Source organism: Symphalangus syndactylus, chromosome 4, assembly GCF_028878055.3.
Source record: "Symphalangus syndactylus isolate Jambi chromosome 4, NHGRI_mSymSyn1-v2.1_pri, whole genome shotgun sequence".
NCBI lineage: Eukaryota > Metazoa > Chordata > Mammalia > Primates > Hylobatidae > Symphalangus > Symphalangus syndactylus.
The window spans coordinates 99,306,410-99,327,890 of NC_072426.2; the positions used below are offsets into that span (position 1 = coordinate 99,306,410).

The following is a 21,481-nucleotide window of genomic DNA, read 5'->3' on the forward strand; positions in this document are numbered from 1 at the left end:
ACACCACTATGAGAATATATCTACTTATGTGGGTATGGAGGAGTTTTTAGTATAAAACTGTATTCATAAAGAAATAATCCATATGCTTTTGCATAAACTTTATTCTAGATTTTCAAAACAGAACCAGTTATATTACTTTGGTCATGAACTTCTTCACACGTAATCTAGTAGGTACCTTTGAGAATAAAATTTGAAATAAGTAAGTGGACTACGGTTATTTTGTATTAGACACAGATAACATTAAATCAACTGTTCTACATCACAGTGAATTTTAGAAGTCTATGTTAATGCTAAGTTAATTCATTTCCCTTAAAAGTTCCACAAGGTTAACTTACAAAACACAAGGTTAATAATATCAAAAATGCTGCAAAAAGCCTGTCACTTGACATAAATATTTTTGGATATGAGGTAATTTCATAACAAGTATAAAGATATGAAATAATTTTGCAACTGTTGCAATTAAGAGGTAAATTTAGAATTTTTGAAACCTTATTATTATAACTAAATTGTTCACTAAGTCCATTTCTTTAGCTTGCATGACAATCGAAAGTACTGAGAAAAATGATTAATTAAAAAATTCTAGAAGCATTTCTTTCCTGTGGGCATTATTAAATGGAGTTTTTAAGTGAATACTTCATTTTTATCAAGGTCATTACACTTTTATTTTTCAATATATTCTGAAATATATATGTATATATACAAACTCTGTTCATATAAATATAATTTCGCCACTAGATATCCCAGCCTCAATCTATCACTTTTTTTAGTTTAACTTATGAGGATTGAGGGAAAAATATTCAGACTGCTCATTGATCACAGATTATAAGCATGCAAATGTGATATAAAACATTTATCTACTTATACCAAATACTAGTTATTAGCACCATATTTTCTACTTATTTTATCTGTCTATGTAAGGAAGGAAGCATAGAAAGGGCTTCAGGTTTACAAACAGACCTACAGTTAAATTGTGTGAGCCAGAATTAGGTTAAAAAACCACAAAGGGCTAGGCATGGTGGCTTATGCCCGTAACCCCAGCACTTTGGGAGGCTGAGGTGGGTGGATTGCTTGGGCCCAAGAGTTTGAGACCAGCCTCGGTAACATGGCAAAACCCCGTCTCTTAAAAAAAAAATCACTGGGTACGGTGGAGTGTGCCTTCAGTACCAGCCGGGAGGATCACCTGAGCCCTTGGAGTTTGAAAGTTCAAAGGCTGAAATGTGCCTTGATGGCGCCACTGCACACCAGACCGGGTAACACAGCAAAACTCTGTCTCAACAACACCACCACCACCACCGCCACCCCACGAAGGTGTGATATTCAACTGTTTTTCAATCTGCTGCTTTCTTTCTCTCTGCATACACATACGTACACACACACAATGACATAAGGACACAAGAACCGTGGATCAGAAACAAAGACAATTACTCGTAGCAAAAGCAGCAGCTAGAACAATATATTTAGACCAGTTCGCTGAGCTCCGATCTCCATGAGGCAATGCAGTAAGGGATGGATGTCACTAGTGCATACAGTAGAGAGCATCACAGGAGAGTAACCCCCAAATGAAGGAACTCTGATCTTCTACTGGTTTGTTACTCTGCTCTGCCCCAGAAAGATTGCTCATTACACTCAAATACAAGCAAATCTCCTCTGGGAAGGGGAAGAGAAGGTCTTTTATTTTTATTATCCTTGGATGTCTCCAGGGAGGGACATGTCAGTAGTTTTACTGTCCTGAAATTTCTCCTTATACAATTAGCACTGTAAATGCCTTTCCTTAGAACACTCAGACTGTGCAGGAACATGAGAAATCAATGAGCTGTCTCCCAACACTCTGGTTCCCATCTGTAAATGGGATTAATAATGTATACATAGAAGTTATACTGAAGCACTGTAACGTTTAGGTGTAAGGGTGACTAACGTATAGAAAAATTAATTATTTGAGACATTGGATGCTGGAATAGGCTTGCTAGAGATGTACTGAACAGGAGTGTTTTTGATTTTCTTGGTAGAAAATGAAGAAAGGAAAAATCCTACTACCCATTTATAACATACCATCCAATTTATAAAATGGGTATTTTATAAAATAATCCAATAATATCTACTGTACAAACAGAATGAAAAAAGAACACTTCATTTATTCTAACTAATCTATTTCACAGTGATTTGAATGCTGCAGAGTGTGATCCACTAGTGGAAAACGTGAACTGCAGTTGGTCACAACCATCATTTAAAAAGCTAACAGAATATCAAGATATGGTTGAGATATTAACAATATGAATTCTTCAGTGAAATATTTCAGATACATACACACACACAGAGGTATCCTTGGTAGCAACTTAAATTATGTTTCTTACCGTGGATTGATTAGCAAATGTGCTCATTTGCTTATATAAATAACATAGATAAGTAGCACTATGCCTGAGAATTGAAAACTTAAAAATATCACCTAATGTTTACCAACAAACACGTAAGGAAAGAGGAAACCTGAGTTTTTAAATATAATGAAAATTAGAAAAGATACAGACCAATTGTCCAAATTTCAACTGTAGACAAGATAATAGAAATAAATAACAGGAAAATAAAAGCAAATGGTCCAGAATGAAAAGGGCTAAATATCTTAATAAGAAAGTTAGACACTTCTAAAATTTTTCCAAATGACAATATGCTTTTCTGTTCAGTCTCTGAAAATGCTATCTGTAAATCTTCCCCAACTCTTATGATCCCACAGACTACATTTCTAGCAGATACTAAGTATTAAAAAAGATAAAAGCCACGTGGAATAACCACTATCCCAAAAGGGCTTATAACAAAATAAAGTTAAATATTACTCCATACACATTATATCATTAATTCTTGATTGCACAAGGCTAAGTATATACTTTATGTACTATCTGAAATATTTTGCTTCTATCCCTTTGGGTCATTTCATTATTCCTCCAGGCAGCAGAGAAGTTTTCAAAAAGTTAACTTATACATACATACATACTCTCTTAACAATTCCAAGTAATCTTGATTAGGAATCAAGTATCTTTACTAATAGTTGGTTTATCTTACAAGAATATTAGCAGAAAAGCTGGGTTTGAACACTTCACGATACCTATCTTGCCATGTGAGCTTGGCCAAAGAATAAACTCTTCAGATAGACATATAAAACTAGAAAAGAGCAAGTGCAGTCTCTCACGCCTGTAATTCTAGCACATTGGGAGACCAAGACAGAAGGAGACAGAGCAAGACCCTGTCTTTAAAAACAAGAAGAAGGGGAAAAAAACTGACCCCAGTACAGACAAATGTATGGAATGAATATTTGTAATGAAGTTTTAGTGATATACCACACTCTGCTTAATGTATTATAAATGCATACAGCTCCAACAATCATTATCCCAAAGAGTGGAAGCAATGAGTGAAAGTGAGAAAAAATAAAATATCCAGCAACTCAAATTTAAGTGCTAATTGATCTTTCTGTTTAACTTTTTTAAGATAGATAATAAATTAAAGTGGAGTGATGCCATGAAATACTGGAGCTATAATAGACCTTAGGATTCATATAACAGATCAAGTCAGCTGAATCATTTGCCCAAAATGACTTAGTTACTTGGTTGGCAGAACATGGAGTAGACCCTTCACATCATGAGTTCCCACCAAACCTGGTGGTCGCTGGTTATGACTGTTTCTATCATCTAATATGTTGACAAAGTTTTCCTTAAGACTATAACAAATAGATATATTCCTCTAAATAACCATAAAGGAGTTGGAGTTTATCATGGTTTCCTTAAGCAGTATTCCAAAGCTGGTATGTATTCAAAACCAATACTTGTTTTAATAATTCTTTAAGGACTTCATGAATAATTATCAAAGAATGTTAAGGTTAAAGGAAAGGTTTCATGGGAGAAATTTTACTGTTTATGAAGGAATTGTGTAGGGGTAACAGAGATGCCAATTTTTCTAGGAAAAAATTCAAAGAGTTACTGGAATACTTCTGTGAGAGTCAATGAGGCTGTGCAGTTGATTCTTAACAGGGCAGCATAGGATCTGCTATACTGAAAATAAGATAAAAATTGCTATCTGGCCTCAGACAAGAACTTATTCCACATGCTCAAGACAATGAGTTCACCTTCTCCTATTCTTACACACAACTTCTGTTCAACAGTAGTAATCAGTAGAGAGACTAATCAAAGTCAGTGATTTAGTTGCTTGTGTTACAATTCATATACCAATTTGTTGAATACTTATTTTAAAATGCTGTTTTAAATTGATGCTTATTCTGGACAAAGGAAACCCTTTTTCTTAATTCAGAGTGATTTAGAGCATTTTAACGCTACACTTCTAATCTATGACTTTCTGTAATTCAGAAAGGATTATTTAAATTCTCAAAGAACACTATACGCAAAATCAGTAAACTGAATTTTTTTTCTTTTTTTTCTCTGAAACAGAGTCTCGCTCTGTCGCCAGAGCTGGAGTGCAGTGGCGCAATCTCAGCTCACTACAAGCTCCACCTCCTGTGTTCACGCCATTCTCCTGCCTCAGCCTCCCGAGTAGCTGGGACTATAGATGCCCGCCACCACGCCTGGCTAATTTTTTGTATTTTTAGTAGAAACAGGGTTTCACCATGTTAGCCAGGATGGTCTCAATCTCCTGACCTTGTGATCCACCTGCCTCAGCCTCCCAAAGTGCTGGGATTACAGGCATGAGCCACTGTGCCTGGCTTTTTTTTTTTTTTTTTAACTTTAAGTTCTGGGATACATGTGCAGAACGTGCAGGTTTGTTATGTTGGTATACATGTGCCATGGTGGTTTGGTGCACTTATCAACCCATCATCTAAGTTTTAAGCCCTGCATGCAATAGGTATTTGTCCTAATCCTCTCCCTCCCCTTGCCCCCTACCCACCAACTGGCCCAGGTATGTTATGCTCCCCTCCCTGTGTCCATGTGTTCTCATTATTCAACTCCCACTTATGAGTGAGAATATGTGGTGTTTGGTTTTCTGTTCCTGTGTAACTTTGCTAAAAATGATGGTTTCCAGCTTCATCATGTCCCTGCAAAGGACAGGAACTCATCCTTTTTTATGGCTGCATAGTATTCCATGGTGTCTATGTACAACATTTTCTCTGTCCAGTCTATCATTGATGGGCATCAGGTTGGTTCCATGCCTTTGCTATTGTAAATAGTGCTACAGTAAACACATGTGTGCATGTGTCTTTATAGTAGAATGATTTATAATCTCTTGGGTTACATACCCAGTAATGGGATTGCTGGGTCAAATGGTATGTCTGGTTCTAGATCCTTGAGGAATTGCCAAGCTGTCTTCTACAATGGTTGAACTAATTTACACTCCCACCAATGGTGTAAAAGTGTTCCTATTTCTCCACAACCTCACCAGCAACTGTTGTTTCCTGACTTTTTAATGATTGCCATTCTAACTGGCATGAGATGGTATCTCATTGTGGTTTTGATTTGCATTTCTCTAATGACCAATGATGAGCAATTTTTCATGTTTGTTGGTTGCATGTCTTCTTTTGAGAAGCGTCTGTTCACATCCTTCACCCACTTTTTGATGGGGTTGTTATTTTCTTGTAAATTTGTTTAAGTTCCTGTAGATTCTGGATATTAGACCTTTGTCAGATGGATAGATTGCAAAAATTTTCTCCCATTCTGTACGCTGCCTGTTCACTCTGATGATAGTTTCTTTCACTGTGCAGAAGCTCTTTAGTTTAATTAGATCCCATTTGTCAATTTTGGCTTTTGTTGCAATTGCACTGGGTGTTTTAGTCATGAAGTCTTTGCCCATGCCTATGTCCTGAATGGTATTGCCTAGGTTTTCTTCTAGGGTTTTTATGGTTTTAGGTTTTACATTTAAGTCCTTAATCCATTTTGGTTACTTTTTCTATAATGTGTAAGGCAGTGATCCAGTTTCAGTTTTCTGTGTATGGCTAGCCAGTTTTCCCAGCACCATTTTGTTAAACAGGGAATCCTTTCCCCATTGCTTGTTTTTGTCAGGTTTGTCAAAGATCAGATGGTTGCAGATGTGTGGTGTTATTTCTGAGGCCTCTGTTCTGTTTCATTGGTCTATATATCTGTTTTGGTACCAGTACCATGCTGTTTTGGTTATTGTTGCCTTGTAGTACAGTTTGAAGTCAGGTAGCATGATGCCTCCAGCTTTGTTATTTTTGCTTAGGATTATCTTAGCTACACAGGCTCCTTTTTGGTTCCATATGAAATTTAAAGTTTTTTTTGTTTTGTTTTGTTTTTTTGAGACAGAGTCTCGCTCTGTCGCCCAGGCTGGAGTGCAGTGACGCAATCTCAGCTCACTGGAAGCTCCGCCTCCCGGGTTCACGCCATTCTCCTGCCTCAGCCTCTCTGAGTAGCTGGGACTACAGGTGCCCGCCACCACGCCCGGCTAATTTTTTTTGTATTTTTAGTAGAGACGAGGTTTCACCGTAGTCTCGCATCTCCTGACCTCGTGATCCGCCAGCCTCAGCCTCCCAAAGTGCTGGGATTACAAGCGTGAGCCACCGCGCCCAGCCTGTTTTTTTTTTTTTTTTTTAACTCTGCAAAGAAAGTCAACGGAAGCTTGATGGGAATAGCATTGGATCTATACATTACTTTGGGCAATATGGCCATTTTCACAATATTGATTCTTCCTATCCATGAACATTGAATTTTTTTTCCATTTCTTTGTGTCCTCTCTTATTTCCTTGGGCAGTGGTTTCTGGTTCTCCTTGAAGAGGTCCTTCACATCCCTTATAAGTTGTATTCCTAGGTATTTTATTCTCTTGTAGCAATTGTGAATGGGAGTTCACTCATGATTTGGCTCTCTGCTTGTTTATTATTGATGTATAGAAATGCTTGTGATTTTTGCACATTGATTTTGTATCCTGAGACTGCTGAAGCTGCTTATCAGCTTAAGGAGGTTTTGGGCTGAGACGATGGGGTTTTCTAAATATACAATCATGTCATCTGCAAACAGAGACAATCTGACTTCCTCTATTCCTATTTAAATACGCTTTATTTCTTTCTCTTGCCAGATTGCTCTAGTCAGAACTTCCAAAATTATGTTGAATAGGAGTGGTGAGAGAGGGCATCCTTGTCTTGTGCTGGTTTTCAAAGGGAATGCTTCCAGCTTTTGCCTGTTCAGTATGATATTGGCTATGGATTTGTCATAAATAGCCCTTATATTTTGAGATACGTTCCATCAATATCTAGTTTTTTTAGAGTTTTTAGCACGAAGGGATGTTTAATTTTATCAAAGGACTTCTCTGCATCTATTGAGATAATCATACAGTTTTTGTCATTGGTTCTGTTTATGTGATAGATTACGTTTCTTGATTTGTGTATGTTGAACTAGCCTTACATGTCAAGCTGACTTGATTGTGGTGGATAAGCATGTGTCGCTGGATTCGTTTGCCAGTATTTTATTGAGGATTTTCACATGGATGTTCATCAGGGATATTGGCCTGAAATTTTCTTTTTTTGTTGTGTCTCTGTCAAGTTTTGGAATCAGGATGATGCTGGCTTCATAAAATGAGTTAGGGAGGAATCCCTCTTTTTCAATTGTTTGGAATAGTTTCAGAAGGAATGGTACCAGCTCCTCTTTGAACCTCTGGTAGAATTCGGATGTGAATCTGTATGGTCCTGGGCTTTTTTTGGTTGGTAGACTATTAATTACTGCCTCAATTTCAGAACTTGTTACTGGTCTATTCAGGGATTCGACTTCTTCCTGGATTAGTCTTGGGAGGGTGTTTGTGTCCAGGAATGTATCCATTTCTTCTAGATTTTCTGGTTTATTTGCATAGAGGTGTTTATAGTATTCTCTGTTGGTAATTTGTATTTCTCTGAGAATAGTGGTGATATCCACTTTATAATTTTTTATTGTGTCTATTTGATTCTTCTCTCTTTTCTTCTTTAATAGTCTAGCTAGTAGTCTATCTATTTGGTTAATCTTTCCAAAAAACCACCTCCTGGATTCACTGATTTTTTTCAAGGGTTTTTCATGTCTCTACCTCCCTCAGTTCTGCTGTGATCTTAGTTATTTCTTGTCTTCTGCTAGCTTTTGAATTTGTTTGCTGTTGCTTCTCTAGTTCTTTTAATTGTGATGTTGGGGTGTTGATTTCAGATCTTTCCAGCCATCTGAAGTGGGTACTTAGTGCTATAAATTTCCCTCTTAACACTGCTTTTGGTGTGTCCTAGATTCTGCTAAGTTTTCTCTTTGTTCTCATTGGTTTCAACTAACTTCTTTATTTCTGCCTTAATTTCATTATTTACCCAATATTCATTCAGGAGCAAGTTGTTCAATTTCCATGTAGTTGCGTGGTTTTGAGTGAGTTTCTTAATCCTAAGTTCTAATTTGATTGCACTGTGGTCTGAGAGACTGTTTGTTATGATTTCCATTCTTTTGCATTTGCTGAGGAGTGTTTTACTTTGAATTATGTGGTTGATTTGAGAATGAGTGCCATGTGGTGCTAAGAATGTATATTCTGTTGATTTGGGGTAGACAGTTCTGTAGCAACCCCATGTCTATTAGGTCCGCTTGGTCCAGAGCTTAGTTCAAGTCCTGAATAAACTTGTTAATTTTCTGTCTCATTGATCTCATATTGACAGTGGGGTGTTAAAGTCTCCCACTATTATTGTGTGGAAGTCTAAGTATCTTTGTAGGTCTCTAAGAACTTGTTTTATGAATCTGGGTGCTCCTGTAGTGGGTGCATATATATTTACGATAGTTAGCTCTTCTTGTTGCGTTGATCCCTTTACCATTATGTAATGCCCTTCTTTGTCTTTTTTGATCTTTTTTAGTTTAAAGCCTGTTTTATTAGAGACTAGAAGTGCAATGCCCGCTTTTTATTTGCTTTCCATTTGCTTGGTAAACATTCCTCCATCCCTTTATTTTGAGCCTATGTGTGTCTTTGCAAGTGAGATGGGTCTCCTGAATACAGCACACCGATGGATCTTGACTCTTTATCCAATTTGCCAGTCTGTATCTTTTAATTGGGGCATTTAGGCCATGTACAGCTAAGGCTAATATTATTATACATGAATCTGATCCTGTCATCATGATGTTAGCAGGTTATTTTATACATTAGTTGAAGCATTTTCTTCATAGTGTCATTGGTCTTTATATTTTGCTGTGTTTGTGCAGTGGTTAGTACCACTTTTTCCTTTCCACATTTAGTGCTTCCTTCAGGAGCTCTTGTAAGGCAGGCCTGGTGGTGACAAAATCCCTCAGCATTTCCTTCTCTGAAAAGGATTTTATTTCTCCTTAGCTTATGAAGCTTAGTTTGGCTGGATATGAAATTCTGGGTTGAAAATTCTTTTCTTTAAGAATGTTGAATAACGGCCCCCACTCTCTTCTGGCTTGTAGGGTTTCTGCAGAGAGATCTGCTATTGGTCTGATGGGCTTCCTTTTCTAGGTAACCTGACCTTTCTCTATGGCTGCCTTTAACATTTTTTCCTTCATTTCAACCTTGGAGAATCTGACGATTAGGTGTCTTGGAGTTGCTCTTCTTGAGGAGTATCTTTGCGGTGTTCTCCCTATTTTCCAAATTTGAGTGTTGGTCTGTCTTGCTAGGTTGGGGAAGTTCTCCTGGATAATATACTGAAATGTGTTTTCCAACTTGGTTCCATTCTCCCTGTCACTTTCAGGTATACCAATCAATCATAAGTTTGGTCTTTTCACACAGTCTCATATTTCTTGGAGGTTTTGTTCATTCTATTTCATTTTTTTTCTCTAATCTTGTCTTCACACCTTATTTCAATAAGATGATATTCAATCTCTGATATCCTTTCTTCTTCTTGATTGATTTGGCTATTGATACTTGTGTATGCTTCATGAAGTGCTCATGCTGTGTTTTTCAGCCCCATCAGGTCATTTACATTCTTCTCTAAACTGGTTATTCTAGTTAGCAGTTCCTATAACTTTCTATCAAGGTTCTTAGCTTCCTTGCACTGGGTTAGAACATGGTTCTTCAGCTCAGAGGATTCTCAGAGGAGAATGTGACGATTAGGTGTCTTGGGGTTGCTCCGTCCAGTTTTGTGCCCTTGCTGGAGAGGAGCTGCAATTATTTGGAGGCAAAGAGGCATTCTGGTTTTTGGAATTTTCGGCATTTTTGCGCTGGTTTTTCCTCATCATCGTGGATTTATCTACCTTTGATCTTTGAGGCTGATGACCTTTGGATGGGGTTTTTGTGTGGGGGTCCTTTGTGTTGATGTTGAGGTTGTTGCTTTCTGTTTGCTAGTTTTTCTTCTAACAGTCAGGCACCTCTTCTACAGGTCTGCTGCAGTTTGCTGTAAGTCCACTCCAGACCCTGTTTGCCAGGGTATCACCAATGGAGGCTGCAGAACAGCAAAGATTGCTGCCTGGTCCTTCCTCTAGAAGCTTCGTCCCAGAGGGGCACCAGCCTGATGCCAGCCAGAGCTCTCCTGTTTGAGGTGTCTGTTGGCCCCTGTTGGCAGTTCTCTCCCAGTGAGAAGGCACGGCAGTCAGAGGAGGCAGTCTGTCCCTAAACAGAGTTCAAGCACTGTGCTGGGAGAATCCTCCTTGTCAGTATCAGCTGTTCTCTTCAGAGCCACCATGCAGGAAAGTTTATGTCCTCTGAAGCTGCGCCCACAGCTGCCCCTTCCCTCAGGTGCTCTGTCCCAGGGAGATGGGAGTTTTATCCATAAGCCCCTAACTAGGTCTGCTACCTTTCTTTCACAAATGCCCTGTCCAGTGAGGAGGAATCTAGACAGGGAGTCTGGCCACAGCCGCATTGCTGTACTGTGGTGAATTCCACCTGGCTCAAACCTTCCGGCCACCTTAGTACTGTCAGGGAAAAACCACCTACTCAAGCCTCAGTAATTGCAGATGTCCCTCCCCCCACCAAGCCCGATGGTCCCAGGTCAATTGCAGACTGTTGTGCTGGCAGTGGGAATGTTAAGCCAGTGGTTCTTAGCTTGCTGGGCTCCGTGGGAGTGGGACCCTCTAAGCAAGACCACTTGGCTCCCTGGCTTCAGCCCCCTTTCCAGGGGAGTTAATAGTTCTGTCTCGCTGGAGTTCTGGGTGCCACTGGGGTATGAAAAAAAACTCCTGCAACTAGCTCAGTGTCTGCCTAAACAACTGCCCAGTTTTGTGCTTGAAACCCAAGGTCCTGGTGGTGTAGGCACACGACGGAATCTCCTGATCTGCGGATTGCAAAAACCACAGGAAAAGCATGGTATCTGGGCCAGATAGCACAGTCCCTCATGGCTTCCCTTGACTGGGGGAAGGAGGTCCCCCGGCTCCTTGCACCTCCCAGGTGAGGTGATGCCCCACCCTGCTTCTGCTCACCCTCTGTGGGCTGCAACCACTGCCTAACTAGTCCCAATGAGATGAACTGGGTACCTTAGTTGGAAATGCAGAAATCACTCGCCTTCTGTGTTGGTCTTGCTGGGAGCTGCAGACTGGAGCTCTTCCTATTCAGCCATCTTTTTTCCTTTTTTTTTTTTTTGAGATGGAGTGCCGCTCTGTGGCCCAGGCTGGAGTGCAGTGGCACAGTCTCGGCTTACTGCAAGCTCCGCCTCCCGGGTTCACACCATTCTCCTGCCTCAGCCTCCTGAGTAGCTGGGACTACAGGTGCCCATCACGCCCGGCTAATTTTTTGTACTTTTAGTAGAGACGGGGTTTCACCATGTTAGCCAGGATGGCCTCAATCTCCTGACCTGGTGATCCACCTGCCTCAGCCTCCCAAAGCACTGCTGGAATTACAGGCTCAGCCATCTTAAGTGTCGAAAATAAATGGTTTTTCTCTTCACCAGTTGTCTTTACTTTGTGAGGCTCCTGATTCCACTGCTTCTCTTCTTCAATTCACTCCTGTTATGGAACTGTCATGGCCCTCTAAAGTCTGTGTCCTTGCTAGCCAGCTTCAGGGCTAAAACAGCCTTTAAGTGCAAGGGGAAAAAAAACCTCAGGTATTTCCCAAATCGGTAGCTGCAGAGCTACTCGATCCTTACTGTAAACTGAACATTTCAAAAACAAGATTGCTTTTTTACATTATGAAACCCTTTCAATCTTGCATTTAATTAATTCTAGTGTTCTCTTTCTGGTTTTAAAATTTATAGAAAAAGATCAAAATATAAGAAATGTAACTTAAAAGTCCAACTGTTAAAACTGAAAATATGAAAATTTAGATTAGCTTAGATAATTACAAGCTAATTAATTAATAACAAAGGATGAGGCCTACCTACATTGCAAGTATACTGTACTATAAGTGTAAAACCCTGATCGATATAGCCATTCTATCAATAATATTAAAATTCAGTGTTCACTGAAGCAAAATCACTACTTTTTTTGGTGATGATATGTACCATGGCATTGGGGGAAAAAAAAACATGAACTTTGGATTCATTAAAAAACAGAAATTTCGGCCAGGCGCAGTGGCTCATACTTGTACTTCCAGCACTTTGGGAGGCTGAGTCAGATAGATCACCTGAGGTCAGGAGTTCAAGACGAGCTTGCCCAACAGGGCAAAACCCCACCTCTACTAGAAATACAAAATTAGCCAGGTCGTGGCATGCAGCTGTAGTCCCAGTTACTCAGGGGGCTGAGGCACAAGAATTGTTTGAACCTGGGAGGTAGAGGTTGCAGTGAGCCAAGATCACGCCACTGCACTTCAGCCTGGGCAACAGAGAGAGACTGCGTCTCAAAAAAAAAAAAAAAAAAAAAAAAAAAAAAAAAAAAAACCCAGAAATTTTAAATGCAACAAAATGTAAGCTCATTCAAATGTTTTTCTCAAAAGCCATGAAAAACAAACTATTCTAAAATATAAACTAGAAAACATGTTATGAAAGAGTTTATTGATTCCACTCAAGATAATGGGACTATACTTTCACATTTTCTTATCAATAGTTCTAATAATTATACATAAAAGACAGTTATGTGGGTCAACAGGAGACACACTGTAGATAGAAAATTACTAACAGATTGAAAGTACAAGGGTGGAAAAATATATTATGCAGGCTGGATGTGGTGGCTCACACCTGTAAACCCAACACTTTGAGAGGCCAAGGCAGGGGTTTCACTTTGAGCCAGGAGTTCAAGACCAGCCTGGACAATATAGTGAGAGCTTGTCTCTGCAAAACATTTAAAAATTAGCCAAGCATGCTGGTATGCACCTGTAATCCCAGCTACTCAGGAGACTGAGGTGCGAGGATCACTTAAGCCTGGGAATCAGAGGTTCCAGTGACTGGCAACCTCTGCTTGCCAGTGCACTCCAGCCTGGGCAACAAAGCAAGACCCTGTCTGAAAAAAAAAAAAAAAAGATATATGATGCAAACAACACCCACAAGAAAGACAAAGTGGCCATATTAATGTCAGAAAGAATAGCCATTAAACAAATTATATTATTTATTAGATGAAATAGACAAATACTTAGAAAGGCACAAATGACTAAAAAAATTCAAGAAAAAATAGGTAACTTGAACAGACCTATATAATAAGAGATTAAATTAGTAATCAAGAAACTACCCACAAAGAAAAGCCTAGCCCCAAATCACTTCACTATTGAATTCTAATGAACATTTAAAGAAGAATTAGATAGAGCGGCTGCAACACTTGCCCTGATCCTGATCCTCCATCCTCAGACTCGACTGGCAGTGTAGGCCTCCAGCCTTGTACTAATGTCAGATGTGAGAGCCTGTGCTTAGGTACGAAATCACATCTCACTGAAGACATTCAAACAAAGGTTGGAACACTACTTTACCAGAACAGAAAGGAAACTCATGCATCAGAAAAGGTGATTAATAAATGTACCAAAAGAATATGGGTGCGCAAATACCAGAATCTGATCAGATTAAACAGTTTAAGGAATTTCTTGGGACTGACAATAAACTTACAGAAATCTGCTTTTTGGACTGTGTTAAGACTGCACAAGAGATGTAAAACCTGAAGAGACCAGCCTGTTCAGAACACTTTATGGAAATATTTTTAAATGACAAAAAGAATATCCATGAGACTTCAGGAATATAATATTCAGCAGACTGAAGCTCTGCCAGCCAAAGCAGGACTCCTTGGCCAACCACAATAGAGAAGTACTAGATTGCCAACAGCTGCGCAATGGAAATGAGTATGCATCTGATACAATCCCCTGAAAGCAGTTGCCACCTTGTTAAGCCATCTATCATGAGTTTTTGGCAAATGGAAACCACTGGAGAAACCAGTGATTATTCCTATTTACTGGGAATAATCAGAATAGAAGGTCTTATTGTTCAATGAAATAATAAGGTGCAACATTTATTGAGGCCTTAAGATTCGGCAGCATGGTCACTTGATTAGAAAAATAAGCAATTGCTGCTGCTTTTAAAAAAAATTAATACCAATTCTCCACAAACTCTTCCAAAAATTAGAAGAGGGAAGACATCTCCAAATTCATGTTATGAGGCTAGTATTACTATGACACTCTAAAATCAGACAAAGTCACAAGAAAATAAAACTACAGACCAATACTCATATGAGAATGATGCAAAAATCCTCAACAAAACACTAGCAAAACAAATCCAGCAACATTTAAAAATTATATATAACATAACCAAGTGGAGTTTGTCTCAGGAATGCAAGGTTGGTTTAAGATCCAAAAATCAATTAATTCAATGCATCATATCAATAGAATAGAAAACAAAATTACATGATCATCTCAACAGACATAGAAAAAGCATCTGGCAGCCAGGCATGGTGGCTCACACCTGTAATCTCGCACTTTGGGAGGCCAAGGCGGGTGGATCACAAGAGGTCAGGAATTCGAGACCAGCCTGGCCAATATGGTGAAACCCTGTCTCTACTAAAAACACAAAAATAAGTTAGGCATGGTGCTGGGCACCTGAAATTCCAGCTACTCAGGAGGCTGAGGCAGGAGAATTGCTTGAACCTGGGAGGCAGAGGTTGCAGTGAGCCAAGATCATGCCACTGCACGCTAACCTGGGCAACAAGAGCGAAACTCCGTCTCAAAAAACAAACAAACGAAAAGCATTTGGCAAAATCCACTACAACTGACTCTTGAACAACACTGGTTTGAACTTTACAAATCCACTTACACCAGTATTTTCTTCCACCTCTGCCACCCTTAAGACAGCAAAACCAATTCCTCCTCTGCCTCCTCAGCCAATCCAACATAAAGACAATGATCACTTTTCTCATGAAACATTCCCACTTAATAAATAGTACATAGTATTCTTTACATGATACATATATAAAATATGTGGTAATTGACTTTATGTTACTGTTAAGGCTTCTGGTTAACAGTAGGCTATTAGTTGGCAAGTTTTGGGAAAATCAAAAGTTATACATGGATTTTAGACTATGCAGTGGGTCAGCACCCACAATCACCATTTTGTGCAAGGGTCAACTGTACTGTTTCAAGATAAAAACACTAAAAAAACTAGAAATAGAAGGTAACTTCCTCAATCTGATAAAGGGCATCTAAGAAAACCGCAGAGAAACATCAAACTTAATGGTGAATGATTAGATATTTTCCCCCTATATGAGAAACAAGACTAGGGACATCTCTTCTTGCCACTTCTGTTTACTGTTACACTACAAGTACTAGTCACAGCAATTAAGGAAGGGGAAAAAAGTTAAAGGCTTCCAAATTAGAAAGAAAGAAGGAAACAAAACTATATTCACAGATGACATTGTTTTGTTTATAGAAAATCATAAAGAACCCCCTAAAAAATATTAGAGTTAAATAAGTTCAGAAAGGCTGTAGGATACAAGATCAATATTAAAACACACACACACACACACACACACACACACACACACACACACACACAACTGGGCTAGGCACAATGGCTCATGCCTATAATCCCAAAACTTTGGGAGGCTAAGGCCAGAGGATTGCTTGAGTCCAAGAGTTCAAGACCAGCCTGGGCAACATGGCAAGACTCTGTCTCTACAAAAAAAATTAAAAATTAGCCAGGCATGGTGGCGCATGTCTGGTGGTCTCAGCTACTTGGGAGGCTGAGGCAGGAGAATCAGGTGGGCCCAGGGGGTCATGGCTGCAGTGAGCCATGTTTGTACCACTGCACTTCAGCCTGGGCAACAGAGCATGAGCCTGTCTCAAAAACAAAACAACAAAAACCACACACAATTGTATCTCTAAGCCATCTGCAATGAATAACCCGAACATAAAATTAGGAAAAGAATTCCACTTACAATAGCATCAAAAAGAAAATAATATTTGGGAATAAGTTTTCTTTACAGTGTAAAATTTACACTCTGAAAACTACAAAACATTGTTGCAACAAGTTAAAGATGATCTAAATAAATGGAAAAACGTCCCACATTCATGGAAAATTTTATTAAGATTGGCAATATTACCCATCTTGGATGTAGAGATTCAACGCAATCCCTATCAGAATCCAAGCTATACTCATTGTGTAAATTGACAAACTGGCTCTAAAATTCACTTAGAATTGCAATGGACTGAAAATAGTCAAGGAGGGAGAATTGAGTGGGTGATAGCTAATGTATATGGGCTCTTTTTGAGGTGATAAAAATGCTCTAAATTTGATTTATCTCAATAAAGCTTTTTTTTTCATGCTACTTAGCATGAAAACAAAGAACAATTTAATTTCCTTATGGGAAGAAGGACTCACAGAAAGGTACCAAGAAGTGATATCATTTGTGCTAAGTATATGTTTTACTATTCTCTAAGTCTTTAAAAATTTGAAAATACACACATAGCAATAATTAACCAGAATAGTACAAATTTGAGCATGCTGGTTTTGAATTACATATTGCTGTACTAACGATGTTCATAAATGAATTGTCAAGACAATTTTCAATACAATGGCAGCCAAATAAATGCACAAAACACCAAGAACAGGGATTTATATTATACAAGCAAGTACATGAAATGGAAAACTACCATGAGAGCCAACATACAGTGGATTTAGGATTAAGGAGTATAAATATATTAGAAATCTTTCAAGAAGTTAAGAAGGACAGCAAAAGACAACAAAAACAGCAAGAAGTAAGTTAATGATTGCAAAAATCCTTTTTTTTTTTTTTTTTTTTTTTTTTTTTTTTTTTTTTTTTTTGAGACAGAGTCTTGCTCTTGTTGTCCAGGCTGGAGTGCAGTGGCACGATGTTGGCTCACTGCAACCTCCGCCTTCCTGGGTTCAAGTGATTCTCCTGCCTCAGCCTCCCGAGTAGCTGGGATTACAGGCACCCGCCAACACGCCCAGCTAATTTTTTTTTTTGTTTTTGTATTGTTAGTAGAGACAAGGTTCCACCATGTTGGCCAGGCTGGTCTCAAACTCCTGACCTCATGATCCACCTGCCTGGGCCTCCCTAAGTGCTGGGATTACAGGAGTAAGCCACCGCGCAGATATACTATGGCAAGTGTAAGAAACCTTAGTATAAACATTGTAAAAATGCAAGTCTAAATGTAAAGGAAACAAATCTAGAGCATCACTTTGAATATACTTGTTATAGTATACTATCAAGGAGAAGAAAAATAACTTTAACTTTGAATGTAACTATAGCACAATGAAATGAGAACAAGTGTTCTTCAATTAAGCTAATAATAAAATTTCACTCTAAGTTTCTGACATAAAGGATAATGATAGATGTCTAATGAATAGAGTTAATATTGATATCATTAAGAAGTATTTTCATATTTTATGAGGTTTTTAAAAAAGTATTTCAGAGACAATGTTCCAATAACATTCTACATATTGTACTATTCCTGATATAAAAGTACTTTGCAAATGGGCAATAAATTTGCCAGCCATTTTAATCTTTCAAAATTAAGTATTTAAAATTGGTAATACACGGCATGCTATATAGATAATTAAAACAGTAAAAAAAAGTACACTGAGTGAAAAACAAGTCTCTCACAAACAGCAATTCCTCAGTTTTCCTCCACTGGTTTCCAGTTTCATATGTGTTCTTACTGAATTTCTATTTATGTTATTTCTTGACTCTATTCTGATGCCCAGATCTGTCAATATATAAACACATAATATATATACACTGAAATATACACTGAATTTTCCAAAACAGTCTAGGTTTCTATTTTTTTTAATCAAAGCAAATGCTATGTATGGCTTCATTTTAATTTCTACTCGCTTACAAGTTTGAATAGTAATATTCAGAGTTTTCAAATTAGGAAGCAAGATATATCACCTGAAACCTGGTTTACACAACATTTTGAAAATTAAAAGTCATCAGGTATATAAATGAAGATTGTCATATTACTCAAAAATTATATGGGAATACAAGGAAACAACTGACTTTTTCTCATATAAACAATACTAAATGCAGACATATAATGAAACAATAAACACAGTACTTGAGATTTTTAACTGTAATTTCACACCTTTTCCTTACCCCTACACCCAAAATACTATTTTTCTGATCAGAGTTGAATACTAAAATTAAATAAATGTAAATTAATATGCTATTTTAAAATCAAACTAAAACCAATTTATAGTAATAGAATATGTTAATATTAACTCAAACAGTTTAAATTCCCTCCTATGTACGTGAAAAATGGCCCTTCAAAATGGAAGGGAATTTCATCATCTGGTTTAAAAATAACAATGAAATAAAGAGCAATACAGACAAGACTACTTTTGGCCTCTGGCTTCTTTCAATATAGAAGTATTATAAAGAAAAAAGTAAGCCAGTGATGATATAGTAAAGAAACCTCCACTTTAATAAATCATTTTTTCAGGAAAAGAAGTAGTCTGCAAAATCTGTGAAAGTGATTTATCTTCAGGTGAATAAAATGAACAGCAATTGATCTTGTACCTAGGGAGTGATTCTTCTTCCACCAGTTACAAACATATCTCTGTTAAATATCACTAGAATAGGTTGGGTAATCTCATGTTTTGAATAATTTATTTGCACACTTAAGATTTAGGATTTATTCCAAAGTTTTACGTCCAACACCACAGTTTCAGTTGGGTCATTAACTTGTTCATTATTTCATCACTTTTTGCATCTGTAAAATGAGTCCAGCTTTGTATGGGACCATCATAGAAATGACACCAAACACAGATTTGGTGGGTGAAAGAGGTATGTCAGAGGTAAGATTATCATGAAAAAGGGATATATAAGCTGAGATATGTGAAATGGGCACAAATTGGTGAAGTGAAGGAAAAGAATGTTATACGCAGAGGAATCTGTATGTTTACGTCAACAAGATACATGATTACCAAACATTTCACTTTACAGCAAAGAATTTTGAAGAAATCAAGACTGTCTTCTAATTTAGTGTATAAAGTGGATCATTTTGAAAATAACATCTACTTTACTTACATTGGTTTTCCTAGAAATTCTGTGAAGAGGCTAAAAAAGGAATTTAGGCCAGGGCAGTGGCTCACTCCTGTAATCCCAGCACTTTAGAAGGCCAAGGCAGAAGGACTGCTTGAAGCCAGGAGATTGAGACCAGCCTGGGCAACATGGTGAGACCCCCATCTCTACAAAAAATAAAAATAAAAAAATTAGCCAGGCATGGTGGCATGCACCTATAGTCCTAGCTACTTGGGAGGCTGAAGCAGGAGAATCCCTTGAGCCCAGGTGTTTGAGGCTACAGTGAGCTATGATTGCGCCACTGCACTCCAGCCTGGGAAATGGAACAAGACTTGTCTCTTAAAAGAAATTAAAAGAAAAAAAACCTCCCCAAAGTAGACATTACATGCATTCTTCTTAGTGTGTGTACACTATTCTGTAAAATCTTACCAGCTGTAAAGATTCATGTACTCACCAGCACAATTAAGACACAGAACTATCCCATCACCACAAAGAAGCCCTCTCCTGCAACTCCCTTATAGTCATACCTATCTCCTTCTCCCACATTATGTCTAACTCCTGGAATGACAGATCAATTTTCCAAAACTAATTTTTTTCATTTAAGTAATACTATATAATTGCAATTATACAGTAGGTAACATTTTGAGTTTAGCTTTTTTTTACTTCATGTGATGCCCTTAAGATCTATGGGAAATGTTGACTGTACCAGTAATTTATTCTTTTACAAAGCTTAATATTCCATTGGATAGATATATCACAGTTTGTTTATCTATTCACCTGTTGAAGATTATCTGGATTGTTTCCAGTTTGAGGCAATTACAAATTAAGCTGATGTAAATATTTGTGTAGCAAGTTTTTACATATACATAAATTTCCATTTCTCTATGTTAAATACTCAGGAATATGATTGCTGAGTCATATGGAATATTTATCTTTAATTTTATTAAAAATGCCAAACTGTTTTCCAGAGTGGCTGTGTCATTTTCCTACCAGCAACAGACGAGAAATCCATTCATTCTGTATTCTCACCAGTTTTTACTTTCGCTATCCACATATGTATGCAGCAGTATCTTATAGTTTTAATTTGCACTTCTCTAATGGCTAAGAATATTGAAAATATTTTACATGGCTTACTTGCTATTTTTTATATTCATTTTTATCATTTAGGTTTTTGTTGTTGTTATCCTAGAAATTGTGTATAGAGGCTAGAAAAGGAATTTAGGCCAGGGGCAGTGGCTCATGCCTGTAATCCCAGCACTTTAGGAAGCTGAGGCAGGAGGACTGCTTGAAGCCAGGGTCTCGTTCTGTCACCCAGACTGGAGTGTAGTGGTGCAATCACGGCTTATTTAAGATTCTTAAATACATTCGTAGCCCAGCGTGGTGGCAGGCACCTGTAATCCTAGCTACTCAGGAGGCTGAGGCATGACAATCACTTGAACCCGGGAGGCAGAGGCTGCGGTGAGCCGAGATTGCATCACTGCACTCCAGCCTAGGCTACAAGAGCAAGACTCTGACTCAAAAAAAAAAAAAAAAAAATCATCCGAAGAGGGGATATACAATAATATCTTCAAGTTCACAGTTAGTAAGCTCTTCTAGCTAATAGTATGACAACACAGATTAATATACAAAAAGCTAATGAAGCCAGCTGTAGTAATAAAAAGTAGAGGAGTGTAAGTATGGAAAATTTACTTAGAAATGTCATTATAGAGATGATTTGATTAAAGCGATTCACTTTGATAACCCAGGAAAGGCACTTAAAATTCACAAGGCATGAGTCAGATAATGTCGGTGTCCCTACAATATCCTTTGGACCTAACCCTTTCCCACCATTCCAAATTACTTCCAACAGCCAGTATCTTCCTCTGTATGCCTCAGGGCTTTCCTCTGAATGGCTGAATGCTACTCTGCCCACCATAGCACCAGGCAGGTGCAATGTCTTCTGTATGGCAGTCCACAACCAGTAACAGGAAATATACTCACTCTTTCACACTTCAGGTGAGTTAGTCTCGAAACTAAATTTGACACTGACTTTCCCAGAATTATCCCACAAGATAAAGCTCCAGCAACCTATTGTGGTAGTTTAGTTAGTAAGTATTCATTAGCTGCCTTGCTTTCCTTACATCAGTTCTTGCCTGTTACATACATCTCCAAAGTAGGCTTTGTTCTAAAATCCTTGCTTCAGGTTCTGCTGCTGGGAAAACTTATATACATTAAACCACCCACC

At 38.1% G+C, this 21,481-nt stretch overlaps 2 protein-coding genes across 7 annotated transcripts in view; one reads left to right on the plus strand and one right to left on the minus strand.

Annotated features, from left to right (window-relative positions):
- Positions 1–21,481, minus strand: part of ADK (adenosine kinase) — a 599,984-nt gene that overhangs the window by 385,243 nt on the left and 193,260 nt on the right. The gene's annotated exons all lie outside the window — the stretch shown is intronic.
- On the plus strand, positions 13,659–14,111 carry LOC129480999 (mitochondrial import inner membrane translocase subunit Tim9-like). Its single transcript, XM_055275678.2, has 2 exons — positions 13,659–13,877; positions 13,954–14,111. Exons 1-2 carry the CDS (start codon positions 13,747–13,749, stop codon positions 14,024–14,026), a joined length of 204 nt encoding a protein of 67 aa, XP_055131653.1. The 5' UTR covers positions 13,659–13,746; the 3' UTR covers positions 14,027–14,111.

What these genes read in the sequence shown, in the direction of transcription:
- LOC129480999 (XM_055275678.2), top strand. Translation starts at nt 13,747, where the DNA reads ATGTACCAAAAGAATATGGGTGCGCAAATACCAGAATCTGATCAGATT. An exon ending in GTTAAGACTGCACAAGAGAT is followed by an intron (nt 13,878 to 13,953) that starts GTAAAACCTGAA and finishes AATATCCATGAG; the next exon opens with ACTTCAGGAATATAATATTC.